The sequence below is a fragment of the Notothenia coriiceps genome, unplaced genomic scaffold, assembly GCF_000735185.1.
Source record: "Notothenia coriiceps isolate Sejong01 unplaced genomic scaffold, NC01 NC01_scaffold00011190, whole genome shotgun sequence".
Lineage (NCBI taxonomy): Eukaryota > Metazoa > Chordata > Actinopteri > Perciformes > Nototheniidae > Notothenia > Notothenia coriiceps.
In genome coordinates this window covers 198,270-212,350 of record NW_011343891.1, presented here as the reverse complement: position 1 = coordinate 212,350, position 14,081 = coordinate 198,270, and the positions used below count along the sequence as shown (strand labels likewise).

Below are 14,081 nucleotides of genomic sequence, written 5' to 3'. Positions count from 1 at the left end.
CAGTTTGTTTAAATGCATTACTTATGTTGTTTTTTTCATTAACATAAAATAAATCTCACGTACCTCCTGCAGTACTCCAATGTACCCCTAGGGGTCCGCGTACCCCCATTTGAGAACCACTGCTCTAAAGAACTACTATTTAGTTGCTAAGAACTTCAAACTAAAACAAATAAAGCAGCATTTTTAAAATCAGTAAAGAACCAGATTATTTGCACCTTTCAAGCCAATATCTGGAAACTTTGAAAAACTATTACAAACCTGCAGTAGGTGGAAGTGGTTGCAAAATATTCACAGTTATTATTGTATTCACATTCATACAGTCCAAAACACAGAAAGAAAAATAATCTCCCGTCATCGGTCAAGTGATTTCAGTAAATCTCAATAAAGACTTTTATTTTTTTATACCAAAATAGGCAGTTAGAGCAGGGATAAATATTATAATATGTAAGATATACAGTAGTTCCATCTCTGTAATAGATACTTTGCATCGGTGCTTTACTCTAACAGACAGTGGCATGGTCCCCCGGCTGAAACACAGCAGAGTCACACAGAGAGTCCAGTTCTGTCAACTGACAAGTTGACAACCGCCAAGTCATGGAGGATTACCGATGAAAAAGAAAAGATTTAGCCGGACATTCTGTGAGGAAATATGAAAGCTCTCAAAACACATGTGGTCAAAACAATTTATTGTTTGAGTCTTAAAGCTATTCTGATGACAGAACGGTCTTTCTACACGTCTCTGGTCTCCAGTCAGCTTGGAGGAATCGCATTGGGGGGGTTGAGGGTGGAGATGAGTAGTGGGCGGCTGACAAGGTCCATACAGGGGCTGTGTTACCTAAAGCATCTCGGTATTCCAAATGTTCAATTGATAACAGATTTTGTTGTCATGTCGGGTGAGCCCCTATGTGGCATCACTCTCTTTTAGCTCTGATTTTGGTCTCCACCTTCTCCTTAGTTAAATATCTGGCTCCTTTGGTGCTACATGCTCCATTATGTTTAGCAGCCCGATGCTAACTGAGTAAGTCTGTTGTTGGATTCTGAGCAGGTAGTGGACAGTGAACTTGTTTTAAGAAATAATTCATTAAGAACAGCTGTGTGCTGCAGAATAAAACAATACTATGAGAGCAGTGAGAATCGGCTAAGTGGTGGGCCAGATGGCTAACACTTGAAACTGAAACTCACGCTAAGCTGTGGAGAGATGCAGATTCAGGTGATTTTTCTGTTAACCTTGTCATACGTTTTCACATTGTGTCATTTGATACATTCTTATTAGAAAAATATTGATATAGTCGCTTTACGTGAAAAGTCAAACCATTCATTTTTACCTGTTACCCAACAGAGGGTTGTGTCTGTGTGTCACACGATTTTTTACAAGATGTGAATAACGATGCATGAGGACGTCCAAGGCAAGGGTCACATGAATGACACAGCTAGTACAGATAGAGTACTTAGTACTGTAACGTTGCATATTGTAGATCCAAAAAGCAGGAGACAGGGATTAAAAATAAAAACACATTCTCACAATTGTTTCATAGTGGGCAAACTATTTGTGAGACCACTAAAACAGCTTTGATAAAACAACCTATTTCTGGATAACAGGTAAAAATGCAACACTTGGATTGTCCACCTGTATTATGGGAGAACAAAGGTCACAAATGCAGTTATTTTCAGGTGATATTCATGCACACTGGGACTGAAGGCTCATACAAATCCAGCATGACAGAAACCTGTTTCAAAGAGACCTTATGCAGTTCATTGGTGGTCATTGACAGTAGCGTTTACGAGAGGGTGACGAGTAACTTTAACTACAGTAGCGTGACATACAGCAAATGACCAGAAAGAGTTCCCTGACCTTGTTTGCTAGCAATATAATCACTGAAAACTGAAAGGAGAGTGAGTGTGTCACACCAGAAACATTGGGACGGGTTAAGATGCTTTTAAGAAACCAGCCCTCATTAGTGCAACTACAGTAAGAAGGAGAGTTATAACATTGATGCTGATGATTATGATGATCGTGTTGATGTAGAAGATGATACACTGATTGATGGTGGAGCGATCAACTAATGTCACAGTGTGAATGTGAAGAAAGAGAGAGAGGGGAGGGGCAGGGGGGATGAACGCAATGAGTCAGCGAGGAGGAAGAGAGGGGGGGTGGCAGAAAAGTTTTTCAGGAACTGTATCAAACTGCGAAAAGTGAAATTACTTCACCATTACAAATGTAAACTATTTGTCAAATTTCTATTGATATAAATGACTCGTAGTTTTAGCCTATTCTTTGTCACTCAGTTTGAGCATTAAATAGGATTCTAAACTACTTTTTCTTCCCTTTGCTTCTTGTGTACATTTGGTAGTAAAGCAGCCATTGATTCAGTTTGCAATCACTTGCCATATATTCTTATCTGCACCTTGCAAAGTGGCACTAATGCACCCTTGTTGTCTGTTTTCTCTGGTGTACCATCAGCAGATTTCTTTTCATTTCAGACCAATAATGTGTCCATACCTTATTGAACTGTACATTTCCACTGGAGAAATGATGATACATTTTGTTCACATCACTGAGTGAATTGTTAACATATTCAAAAACAATTAACTGGATAAAAGTGTTGTAATCCTTGATTACTTGTTTCTGTTTTAAGCATATTTTATATTTCAATTTCCCTTTTGGAATCTTTCTTTTTATTTTAGAAACATGGGTTTAGGGCTCAAAATTAACTCTAAACACACCACAAGCCTCAATATGTTATTTATTACAAAGCTATCTAATTTACTTTCTAATGATTATTTAACTGCAAAATGCTGCTTCTTAAAGGAAATATTGTTTTCTTGTCTCCAATTGTACTTTAGTTCCATTTGGGCCTTTGATACCAAAATGCTGATGCAGATTATAAAATCATCACCTTATGTATAAAGTCTGTAGTCTGAAGGGGAAGAAGGAAGAGGAGGATGAGGAGGAGGAGGAAGATATGGGATATGAGAGAAATATAGAAAAGACTTAACAGGAGCAATGCCATGAAAAGACGGACAGTTGGGAAGGAGATCAAGATTTTGTCCCACAAACATGCTCTTAAAGCTACAGCGTGCAAAAGTCTGCCTCTTGGTGACAATAATATCATTACAAACCCATACATGAATGCATTACCCTTCGTTAATATGAAAACAACAACGACAACAACAATAATAAGAACAATAATGAAATCAAATCAGATAATGGTACATGTCGCCATGATTTAAACCACCTCCTTAAACATTAAGGAACTGAGCCGTAGGAAGATCCACCGATAGGCTGCTGGACAGACATTAGCCCCTCCCACTTAAGGAAGTAGCAGTCCCAGATAGTCCCAGCCCTGTCCGACTGTATGTGCTTGTGTAAATGTGTGTGTGTGTGTGTGTGTGTGTGTGTACTAATGTGTGTGTACAAGAGATAGATAGAGAGGAAGCAGGCTGATAATAGAAAATGAGAGATGGAGGAAGTGTGGAAATAGTGATGTGTGTGAGGATGTAGTGTGTGTTTGTTCAGAGTCGCTCCTTGGTGGGCACCCAGATGTAAGGACCAGACTGCTCCTCAATGATCTGCTTCACCTGCGAATACACCTCCTCTAGAGTCGAGCCATGGACGATACCTGCAGGCAGGTAGACAGAAATTAATATCCAAGAAGATCCTTTACATAAACATATTACCATGGCAACCCACTGTGTGTGCTTAAAGGAAATATATATAAAAAGCTTTTATTAAATAAGCAGTAACCTTTAAAGGTCCACATCTGTGTATTTCATTGACTGAAGGCCTATGTGTGTTATTTACATAAAGCAATGGTTCACCTCGAGACCATTGTCTGAATCTCCTGTGCACAAAACTGTTATATTGAGACTGCAATGTGTCTCAGTTTACCCAATAATGTCACAGATTTTGCTAAAGAAAGGCTTCAACATTTCGGGAAATACAATTATTCTCTTTCCTGCCCACAGTGAGATGAGAAGATCAATACTCTTCTACTAACCGGTGAAGAACTCTGTGAACTCCAGCTCCAGTTTGACGGCTCTTTCGAAGGACTTCCTCGCCTGCTCCTCATTGAAGCGCTTGTTCATCTCTCTGGAAAGACAGACATGAGGTGTCCATATTAAAGAACAGAATATAAAACATTGTTTAATTATTTCATTCAACTGCTGACAAATGATAGGCTGATACTGTACCATCTCACTGTAGTGATCCTGATCAAAGAAGAGTTAAAGGTCACCTATTATGCAAAATCCACTGGTTCATGTCTTTTATACATCAACATGTGTCCCCTCTGTGTAAAGAGATTCTGAAAGTTTCAGGAACAATTATTCGTTCTCTTTCTGTCCTGATCCATTTATATAAAAACTAATGCTGTCAAAATTATCGTGTTAACGGCGGTAATTAATTTTTTGAATTAATTGCGTTAAAATATTTAACGCATTTAATGCATTTAACACATGTGCAGAATGGCCCGCCCCATACATCCCACCAGTGGCAGCGCTGGGGTATGGCTGGGGTAGGCTACAGCCATACCAAGAAATGGCTTAGCCCCACCATGAAAAATGATGTTAAAGTAAGCAAAATAAAGTCTGCCAACTCGCGCGGAGTAAATTGCACAGACAGCAGTTAGTAAGATTGATTTCAGTAGCCACTTGTCTGGAAATACCGAAGACTAGAAACGCTTTTGAAAACTTTTGTCACGTAGTGATCGTCTTCTCAATAGAACATCTTTGATAATGTCTTCTGGCCAATCAGAATCAAGATAACGGCGTGGTGATGTTGCAGGAAATCCCGAAGGAGAATACTTTTGCTGTAGTACTTCTCTATATACATCGATACAACATTACGTGTTGATAGAAATCAACACGTAATGAAATAAGACCCCACGGTTTGATGATTGATAGGTGTGTGGGCTGTCTTTCATTTTGACACACAGAACAATGTTATAATAAACATACATACTGTATAAATGGATATATCCGCCTTCTTTCATTTATCTTTCCATTCCCACAACAATATACATAAATAAATGGCATATTTTAGACATAGTTCGAATGGTGATTAATCATGATTAATAAATTTTTAAGCTGTGATTAATCTGATTAAAATTTGTAATCGTTTGACAGCCCTAATAAGAACCTGTCTGAAAATGAGCTGATCAGTTTTTGGCCCCTTTGTGATGTCATAATGTTTTTTTTGGCTTGTGTAACCAATAGCCAATAACCAACAAAGGTACCCCCCCCACCTTATCACCTGAATCTCCTCCTAGAGCACCATTGTGTTCTTTGTAACCAAATATCTCTCAGAGGGGCGTATTTTTTCCTCTAAAGTAAAAGACAGGGAATCAGCCCTTTCGAAACAGGGCTGAAACAGAGGGGATTATGGGATGCTACAATGCATGATCTGTTTGGTATTTGGAGCCAAACACTTCGGAGACATGTTTTGTGTATATCTGAGACCTAATAATATATGGATGAAAAACAGTATAATAGGAGACCTTTAAGTTACAGTATCTTTAAAGGTAGCTGGAGACACATATTGCATAAACAAAAACAAATGTCCTGTATGATTGCATGACTTCTGTTTTTGTACAGACTTCATAAAGTAAATGTCATTTATTTAACAGGTCTGTCATTAATAATCTAAATGTGATGTTTCTTACAGGATGTTGTCGACATTGCGTGGTCTGATGAAGACAGCGATGGGATGAAGGCCTGCCAACTGGAGACGCTTTATCGCATTCCCTGATACATCCAGTATGCAGTGTTTACCCTGCAAGGTGACATACAGAGACATCATGTGTTACTCCTCTCTGTTTCTTCTGTGTTGTTTTTATCATCACACTCTCTCTTTAACTCACCTTATCAGCGACCTCTTTGACCGATTGTATGCTGGTCCCATACAGGTGGTTGTTGTACTGTCCCGCCTCGATGAACTTGTGTTCCTGGATCTCCTGCTCCATGACCTCTCTGGAGGCCATGAAGTGGTAGTCTCTGCCGTCCACCTCGTAGTCTCGCCGCGGCCGTGTTGTGTCTGTTAATCATAGATTTGAAACACATTAAAACTCTATTATTTAAGACCAAATATAATGTTGATTTCAGTTTGCCCATAGTCCTGACTTTTGTTGTCAGTCCTGCATACTGTATACCAGAAAGTACATTTCCATTCACTTCCTGTCAGTTCATCCTATTTGCTCTATGGTTTTATGGTGTCTGTTATTTTTATGACCACATTTACCTGAACTCACCTCACTTCCTGTATTCCTATAAGTCACATGTTATAAGTCATATGTTACAGCATTATAAACATGCTTTTTTAAAAGTTAGACAAATAAAATCTTTGCTTGAGTGCTAAGTTACGGTTTTATTGAAGAGTTCATCGCTGGGATTCATCATAAAGTTAGAACACTCACGTGGGACGCAGGAGCCAAACTTGTCAGGGAACTCGGAGATGAGGTCATCGTTGATCCGGTCTTTCATTGGTCCGAGCACTATGACTGGTCGGGTGTAAGTAACTGGGATAAGATAAACAGAACCAGGTTAATACACGTACAAAATGACACTAAGACAGTTTGTTAAAAAAATAGCATGTGAAGATAAACAAATCATTTAACTAATGAATGCCTTTAGGAACCAACCATCACAAGACAGTAAAATAATAATAAACAAATGAGTTACTGTGATGTGAAATTGAGCACTGACCTTCCAGTTGCATGACAGGCTGGTATGTGAGGAGGGTCTCCTCCTGGCCAGCTGATTGGGAAGAAATGATGGACACGTTAAGAGGCAAAGTGGGAGGGATCATCAACATGAAAACACCCCCGACCCTTTTCTACGTCTGGATTCAATTCTTCAACAGCTCTGGCAAAGGAGACTGGAGAAGCAGAGGTAACTTGTGCTCACAAAAACACAAACACTATGCACATAAGAACAAACAAATCACAGCACACAAATACACATGTGCGTGTATACACCAGAAGCACACACAGAGAAATACAACACACACAAATAAAAACTGAACAAGAAAAAGCAAAGAAGAAGAGAAGAGAGACTTAGAGAAAGAAAGCCGTAGAGGAGGGTCTAGACTTACAGGAACTACTCTCACTATCGCTGGTGCAAGAGGTTACCAGCTCTGGAAGGACAAGACAGTCAGAGTCAGCAACACAAACACATACAAACATAAAGATACAGACAAACGCACACAGACTTGCATTGTTTTAAATGTCAAACAACCAATGACAACCTTTCTCTTATAACAGAAAACATCAGCCACACCATATTCATCCTTCAGTGTCTGTTCACTCATGGTGTTCAGGGGAGCAGGAGGCCAGAGGATATTAACCTATAAGTATGTTTACACCTGAACATAACAGATATAACAGTTAACCACTTCCTTTCTTGTTCTACTTTGTAATGTTCATAAAGGCATGGCAAAGTCAACAGGATCACTCTATATCCAACATTTGGGTTGAAATATTCAGCTTTTGCGATCTGTAATGGGTACTCCAGTCATTTAGTGCTGCACTTCCATAAAGTTATGGCTTTTTGTTGAAAGTGTTATTATCACAAACATTTGGTGGAAAGTAGATTAGTTCGGACTTGACTAAAGTACAATTCTGGGGTATTTGTACTTTATTAGAGTATTTTAAAGGTGGGGTAGGTCATTTTGGAGAAACCAGCTCGAGTGCACTAGAATTTGAAAATACACAACCGGAGAAAATCTGCCACTTCCTTACAGAGCCCCTCCTCCAACACACACGAACGCGCACATGACCAATGAGGGCACGAGATAAGTTTGTGCACAGATGGAAGGCTGACAGGCAGGTAGGCCATCCAGTTATTTTAGCCGGGCCGGCTAAAATGATTGGTCGTACTTTTTACAGTATTACGGCTTCCACAGATGATGTTTTGTTATGGATTTTTTGTCAAAGCACTTAAGATATTCATTGCGATCGGGATTTTAAGAGCATTCCATGGAATATAACAAAAAGTGTATCTCGAGCCGGTTTCTCAAACGTACCTACCCCACCTTTAATGTTATGCAAAATTCCTCTACTGCACTAGACTTCATAGAAAGATATTGTATTTTTGGAAGTAACTAGCTACTTCACAAAGGAACATTTAATAAAGCTATATGACCTTACAAAGTATGAAACATTGTCAAAAAGATAATTTGTTTACCTTGAGTAAAAGTAATACTTTAAGGATTGCTGACCAAACTTACATATATTTGCTAAAGTACAATTAAAATGTACTATTTTTGAAGGGTGGTATTGCTTTTACTTAATTCAATGATCTGAATGCTTCTTCTTCTACTGATCAATTGCTTTTGTTCACTATTAAACCATGTCCCCTATATTTTCTAGCAAAAAACATTAAACCATTATTGCTGGCTGGACTAGATCTATACAATGAGTATGTCAATAAAAATTGCAAAATTATGAATTTCAGTTATTAAACCGACCCATACTGGACAGTAGCCTTATGGACAAACAATATATTATATTCAACTTTAGGGATTGAGGATGAGATAAAGCTAGTGTCAGTGTGGTTTGTGGAGAATCTGAAGTGACATATACTGACCAGCAGGTGTCACTGAGGGAGAGAATACATACCTTTATCTTCCTGATCCTGCAGAGACAGAGAGAGAGAGAGAGAGTTATTAGTCATGATAGAATATGGTCTGACGTGAAGATGATCATAACAGTATCTGACTGTTATCAGCAGAAGCCCTTTTTGAAAGCTCATGGGTTCTTTATTCCACACACACACACACACACACACACACACACACACACACACACACACACACACACACACACACACACACACACACATACACATTTAGTAAGAATCCTTTGCAGTCTTTCTCAAAGCACGGAGCCAGGGGATACAGCACGCATGTGTGTGTGTGTCTATCTGTGTGTGATCTTTTTTTAATTAGCAGCTCTTCACCGTGCAGAGTAGCTGATTGCAGACTTGCTGATTCACAGTGTGAAGAAAACAGAGAGCGAGCTGACAACACACTGATATCAATAGCTTGTGTTAGACTGGTGTGTCAGCTCCCATCCTCACGCCGCGTGAAGTGTGATTCAAGTCTTGTCATCGCCTCACTTTATTAAACTCAGCCTGGAAACTTTCAAAGCCTGAATTTCAAACTAACTTGAATTAGTCTCTAATTGATGGTTAACAGGGCTACACTTCTCATATAAACAGGTGCTACAGCGGTCAGGGGCACAAGATACTTTTAGACAGCTCATTCTCTAACTAACCAATTCGTTTTATAAAATCCCATAATATTGAGTGCTAATACAAGTATTTATGGAATCATATTGCAGAATCTGAATGAAATGAAATAATGAACTGTCAGTTTATTGTGACCAGAATAAATGAAGCTGCTTTTGGAATGACACTGTAAATATAACGTTTTGTGTTACTTAAGAAACGTTACCTTTTACTTTATACTTTGCTGCATTAATCTGTTGGCTGTGAAATACACTTATGATTCATTAATACTTCACACTTATTACCATTTGTTTTATTCTATTCAGCTGTTTCTATTTGTTTGTTGATTCCTGGAACAAGTCATAAAAGATTGAGTATGTGAGAAATTATGGTAATTTAATTGCATTTATTTATGTGTTTTGCTCAACGCTCAGACAGCTCGGATGAAAAGTGGTTGAACGTCTCTGTGAGGCTTTGTTCTTTTCTACTTTTATTTTTTTATAGCATTGTTATATTTACTTTAATAGACAGGTGGAAAAATACTTTCCGCTGCAAATAACCCGATGCCAAAGCTACTTCTTCACTTGGTTTAACAGCATCTCAACACATCATCCTTACAGTCTACGTTTAGACTGGAAGCTCATTGGAAAGAGTTTCATGTGGTATTCAAGGAAATAGGAGCACACTCCTAAAAAAAGGGTTTAACTCATTTTAAGCAACAACTTTCAGTCTTACTGTTATAGATGAAAAGAGACTGTATTATCTGTTCTACTGATATGGGTTTCTCTTTTGAGAAATGAACCTCATGCTGGTTAGTGCACCAACAGCAATAAGCTAAACTCTTAAATGTGCCTTTGGTGACCTTTGTTATCACCTAACATCTTTTAAAAAGTTTATAAATCAGGCGTCCACTCACCGATCTGTCCTGAGACCTCGCCACTCTGACCGTCTTTAACCTCGACCTCTCCTTCTTCTCTGCCCTGTGAGATGAGAGGACATGAATAGACATTAAGAGAAATACAGACACAACACACACACATAAGAGTTTGAATAAAAGCAAATACAACTAAATGTATCTGACTTTATATCTCCTCTATATATATTTATAATCTGTTGGTTTTTCATACATAGTCTAGGAAGAGCTTCTTTGATTATTGTTTAGTGAAGAGTACATATGAAAAGATGTATTGAGAAGGCAATTTGAGAAATGGAAATAAATCATGCATCAATTCCATTTCTTGTGAAACACTGCCTTCACAACAATAACTGTTCACAGTAAAATAATGGGGTATAACCAGGCGAATGTGAACTCCATTTGATCTCCTCTAATGTCTGGAAGATCAAACCATTCATCACAGAATCACTTTAAAACCTCATCAAACTGCACATTTACTTCAATATCAGACTGATCCATAGAAATATCACCTGACAGTGCTTTATTAAAAAAGTAATTCTATAGCTCATATTAAAACATTTTCTTGATCTATCGTGTCTATTAGCAGCATATGAGACTATGGGATTTTGATAAGGAGTGACAGTCATCTGATTTAATTTGTGGACTTTAATATTCAGATATTACAAAGGAACGGATATTCTGTCTAATAATCTGAATGTGATTACAGACATGACCAAGATATCTTAGTCTCAAGGTAGAACATCTACGCTCTCCTCATAGAGGGCCCTGCTTGCTCCCACTAAAGAGACCGTTTTGCCTTCCAGTTTAAATGTAGATGTGTCACTCTCTATACAGGGCCACTTCTTGCTGGCAATCACATTCAACACTAGAATTTCAAATAAGGTGAATCTCCGCCGTCTCAGTTTCTCTGTAGAAGCCATACTTTATAATCAAGGCTGTGTTTTTATACACAGCCTTGAATAATGCAGCTTTGAGCCTCCTAATGCCTGTCAACATCTGAACATACTGAAAACAGAGCAGCAGCCCAGAGGTCCACAGCAGAAATGACAATATTTACTGGAGGAACGACGTCAGACTGCAGGCTACTCTTGGGTTTTAATGTCTGATGACAGCTCGGCTCTGAACATCCCCTTTATGTGAGCATGTTGGCTCTACTGCCAATACAGATGAGTCCTCTTTGTTTCTCAATACTCTCCTCTCTAATCTCTTTCACTTTCGTGTGATCAGAGTACAATTCCAAACAAATGGCTATTATTCTCAAGAAGGAGAGGAGAAGAGAGAAGAGGAGCAAGACAAGGAGGAGGTGAAACAGAAATAGGAAGATAAGAAGTAAGATGGGAGGGGATGAAGACAGGACAAGACAAGGTGGAAGAGGAGAAGAAGGGCTGACAGAAATTGGAGTAAAAGTACACGATTTATCTCTGAATTGTAGTAAAGTAGAAGTACAAAGTAGCATAAAATGGAAATATTCAAGTAAAAAGAACAGAAGCGTGATGAGAGGGGTGAAGTGGAGATGGTGTAAGACCAGGGGGGGGGGATTTAGATACAGAGGAGGAGAGCTTCAGTACGGATGTAAGGACAATGAACAGTGAAGATTTGGGAGATGAGGAGAAGGTCGACCAAAAAGAAGAGGAAAGGAGGCGGGGGAGAGCAACAAGAAGGGAGAGGGGGAGGGAAGATAACTTGCGGAGAGGGAGAGACCCTATTAGACCTTATATTGTTTAATTATGTTTTTACAACAGGTTACGATATATAATATTCTGTTATTATTTTACCCCAATGCACCCACTGTTAACAACCTGCCACTACTCTAACACCTCCGTGTATTGATACTCCGCCCTCTGACCCCGCGTCCCTACATCCATCCCTCACACCCCTCACTCCCACTCATCCTTGTCGCCTCTAATCTCTTTCACTTATTCACTGTCGTCACTGCCTCCCTTTCTTCCCTTCAACTCCATCACTTTCAGCATCCTCCACGTCACGGACTGAGCTGTTCTAATGTGTCTCCTCAGAAAGCTATCAACATCTTTCTGTCACCTCCTCTGCGGGAGATGAGAGGGAAGAGTTTCTACCTCAGGTTTAAATTCAGCACATTCTTCATAGTGATGATGTTTGCAGTGCTATGAGCCAGCAGCAAAATAGCACACCGACGTAAACTGAAACCAATTTGAAACCCTCCACCACCCAGAGCTGGACAGGACAGGAACAGGAGGCAGAGGAGAGGACATGGGAGACAGACAGAGAAGAGGAGAGGAGGAAAGAAGGAGAGGAGGAGGTGCAGGTGAAAGAGAAAGCAGAGGATGATAAGGAAGAGGGGGCGAGAGTAGAGGAGAAAAGGAGAAGATAGAGAGGAGAAAAGGAGGTGTAGACACAGGAAAAGAAGAGAGAGGAGATAAAGAGAAGTTGTATGATAAAAGGAAGAGAGGAATAGAGTAGAAGGAGAATAGGAGGAATAAAGAGTTGCATATACAACAGAAGGAGGAGGAGAAGGAAATGGAGGATGGGGAAGAGAAAAGGAGATAAGGAGCTGAAAAGGGGAGAATAGGAAGAATACCAAGAGGAGAGGAGGCGAAATGGGAGAAGACAACGAGAGGAGAAGGCGCGGGTAAAGGATGTGAAGTGAACAACGGATAGTAGGAGAATAAAAGAAAGAGAATGAGGACCAGGAAAAGGAAAGGTGAGAGACGAGATGAGAATAATGAGAGAAGGAAGAGGAGAAAAAGAAGGAGAGAAGGAAGAGAGGAGGGGAATAAGAAAGGATTACAAGGTGGAACGAGGTGGAGCATGAGATAAGGACAGACTCTTGTGGAATTGATTCTGTGGTGGAGAGGAGTATGTACAGCATCGATGTTTGGCGCCAAGGCTCTGACCTTGATGCTCCCTCCTGAGGCTCAGGACAGCAGGAAGTGGGGACAACAATACTCACTTCCCCAGTGGGAAATACAGGTTGATTCTAGGATGGAGCTGGGACTTAAAGTACTTACAGACTTAAAATACTAGCAGAATAATCAAAGAACTGACGGCTTCAGTACATCATGACTAAATAAAACAGTGAGTGCGGGATCAAGAGTTGACTGTCTAAAGCTCGCAGACTTCAGAGAGCCACTCCCAACCCAAACCCTTTGAACTCTGACCTCCTGCGGCTGGGGATGACGCCGACTTCAGGGCAGTTTGGAGGCGGGGGGCTGAGGTGGCGGGCGGGCCACCACTCCTCTTCGCCAGCGCTGGTCACGTGGAGGACATCCCCGAAATGAAAGGGCAGGACTTGACCGGGCGCGCTCAGATCGGACCCACTGCCGTCGTAGTCGAACAACGCTCTGCAGACAGACAGAGAAGCAAACCATATTAGATTTTACACATTTTGTCAAAAAGAACAAAGATAAATGCTACTTCAGACTGACAATACAAGCTGGAGTGGACACAAATAGAAACATTAGACAGTCATTTAGTGAAATAATGTGGAAATACTTCTTATTTTGCCTTGTCGTAATGAAACCACAAAATATTTGACAGGAATAAATGTAAAATTTCCCATTCTATCTTTATTCCAAATTGGGAAAAAAGAGACAATGTGGTTGAATGCCTCACATTACTTTTGACAACAACTTGACAACAATAATCAAAGCTAAAAATACATGAACTGACGAAACAATACAGAAAAACAGCCAGAGTTGTTGTAGTGAATGAGAGCCAAAGCAGCTGAGGACTGCTTTCCAACACCATTATTTATGACCTTGTCTGTGTGCACATGGTATGTGTGTGTGTGTGTGTGTGTGTGTGTGTGTGTGTGTGTGTGTGTGTGTGTGTGTGTGTGTGTGTGTGTGTGTGTGTGTGTGTGTATGTGTGTGTGTGTAAGAACAAGTCTGTGCCCCGTGTTTGTTATGGTGCCTAGACTGTGGTTGTCCTCTGATACGTGTAGTCCTGTCTACACAGATGTTAA

At 39.9% G+C, this 14,081-nt stretch overlaps 1 protein-coding gene across 5 annotated transcripts in view; it reads right to left on the bottom strand.

The window, feature by feature from the left end:
• Positions 1–366: 366 nt before the first annotated feature.
• LOC104946575 (discs large homolog 1-like protein) overlaps positions 367–14,081 on the bottom strand; it is a 71,328-nt gene continuing 57,613 nt past the window's right edge. For 4 of the 5 annotated variants that reach the window (XM_010772436.1, XM_010772438.1, XM_010772439.1 and 1 more), the window contains 10 exons: positions 13,276–13,458; positions 10,139–10,202; positions 8,613–8,628; positions 7,088–7,129; positions 6,700–6,750; positions 6,411–6,512; positions 5,859–6,031; positions 5,661–5,770; positions 3,999–4,090; positions 367–3,620 (listed from right to left, as the gene is read on the bottom strand). In XM_010772436.1, the coding sequence (XP_010770738.1) occupies positions 3,514–3,620; positions 3,999–4,090; positions 5,661–5,770; positions 5,859–6,031; positions 6,411–6,512; positions 6,700–6,750; positions 7,088–7,129; positions 8,613–8,628; positions 10,139–10,202; positions 13,276–13,458 (940 nt within the window). In that variant the 3' untranslated portion in view covers positions 367–3,513. The remainder of the gene's footprint in view (positions 3,621–3,998; positions 4,091–5,660; positions 5,771–5,858; positions 6,032–6,410; positions 6,513–6,699; positions 6,751–7,087; positions 7,130–8,612; positions 8,629–10,138; positions 10,203–13,275; positions 13,459–14,081) is intronic. The other variant, XM_010772437.1, reaches the window with a different exon arrangement.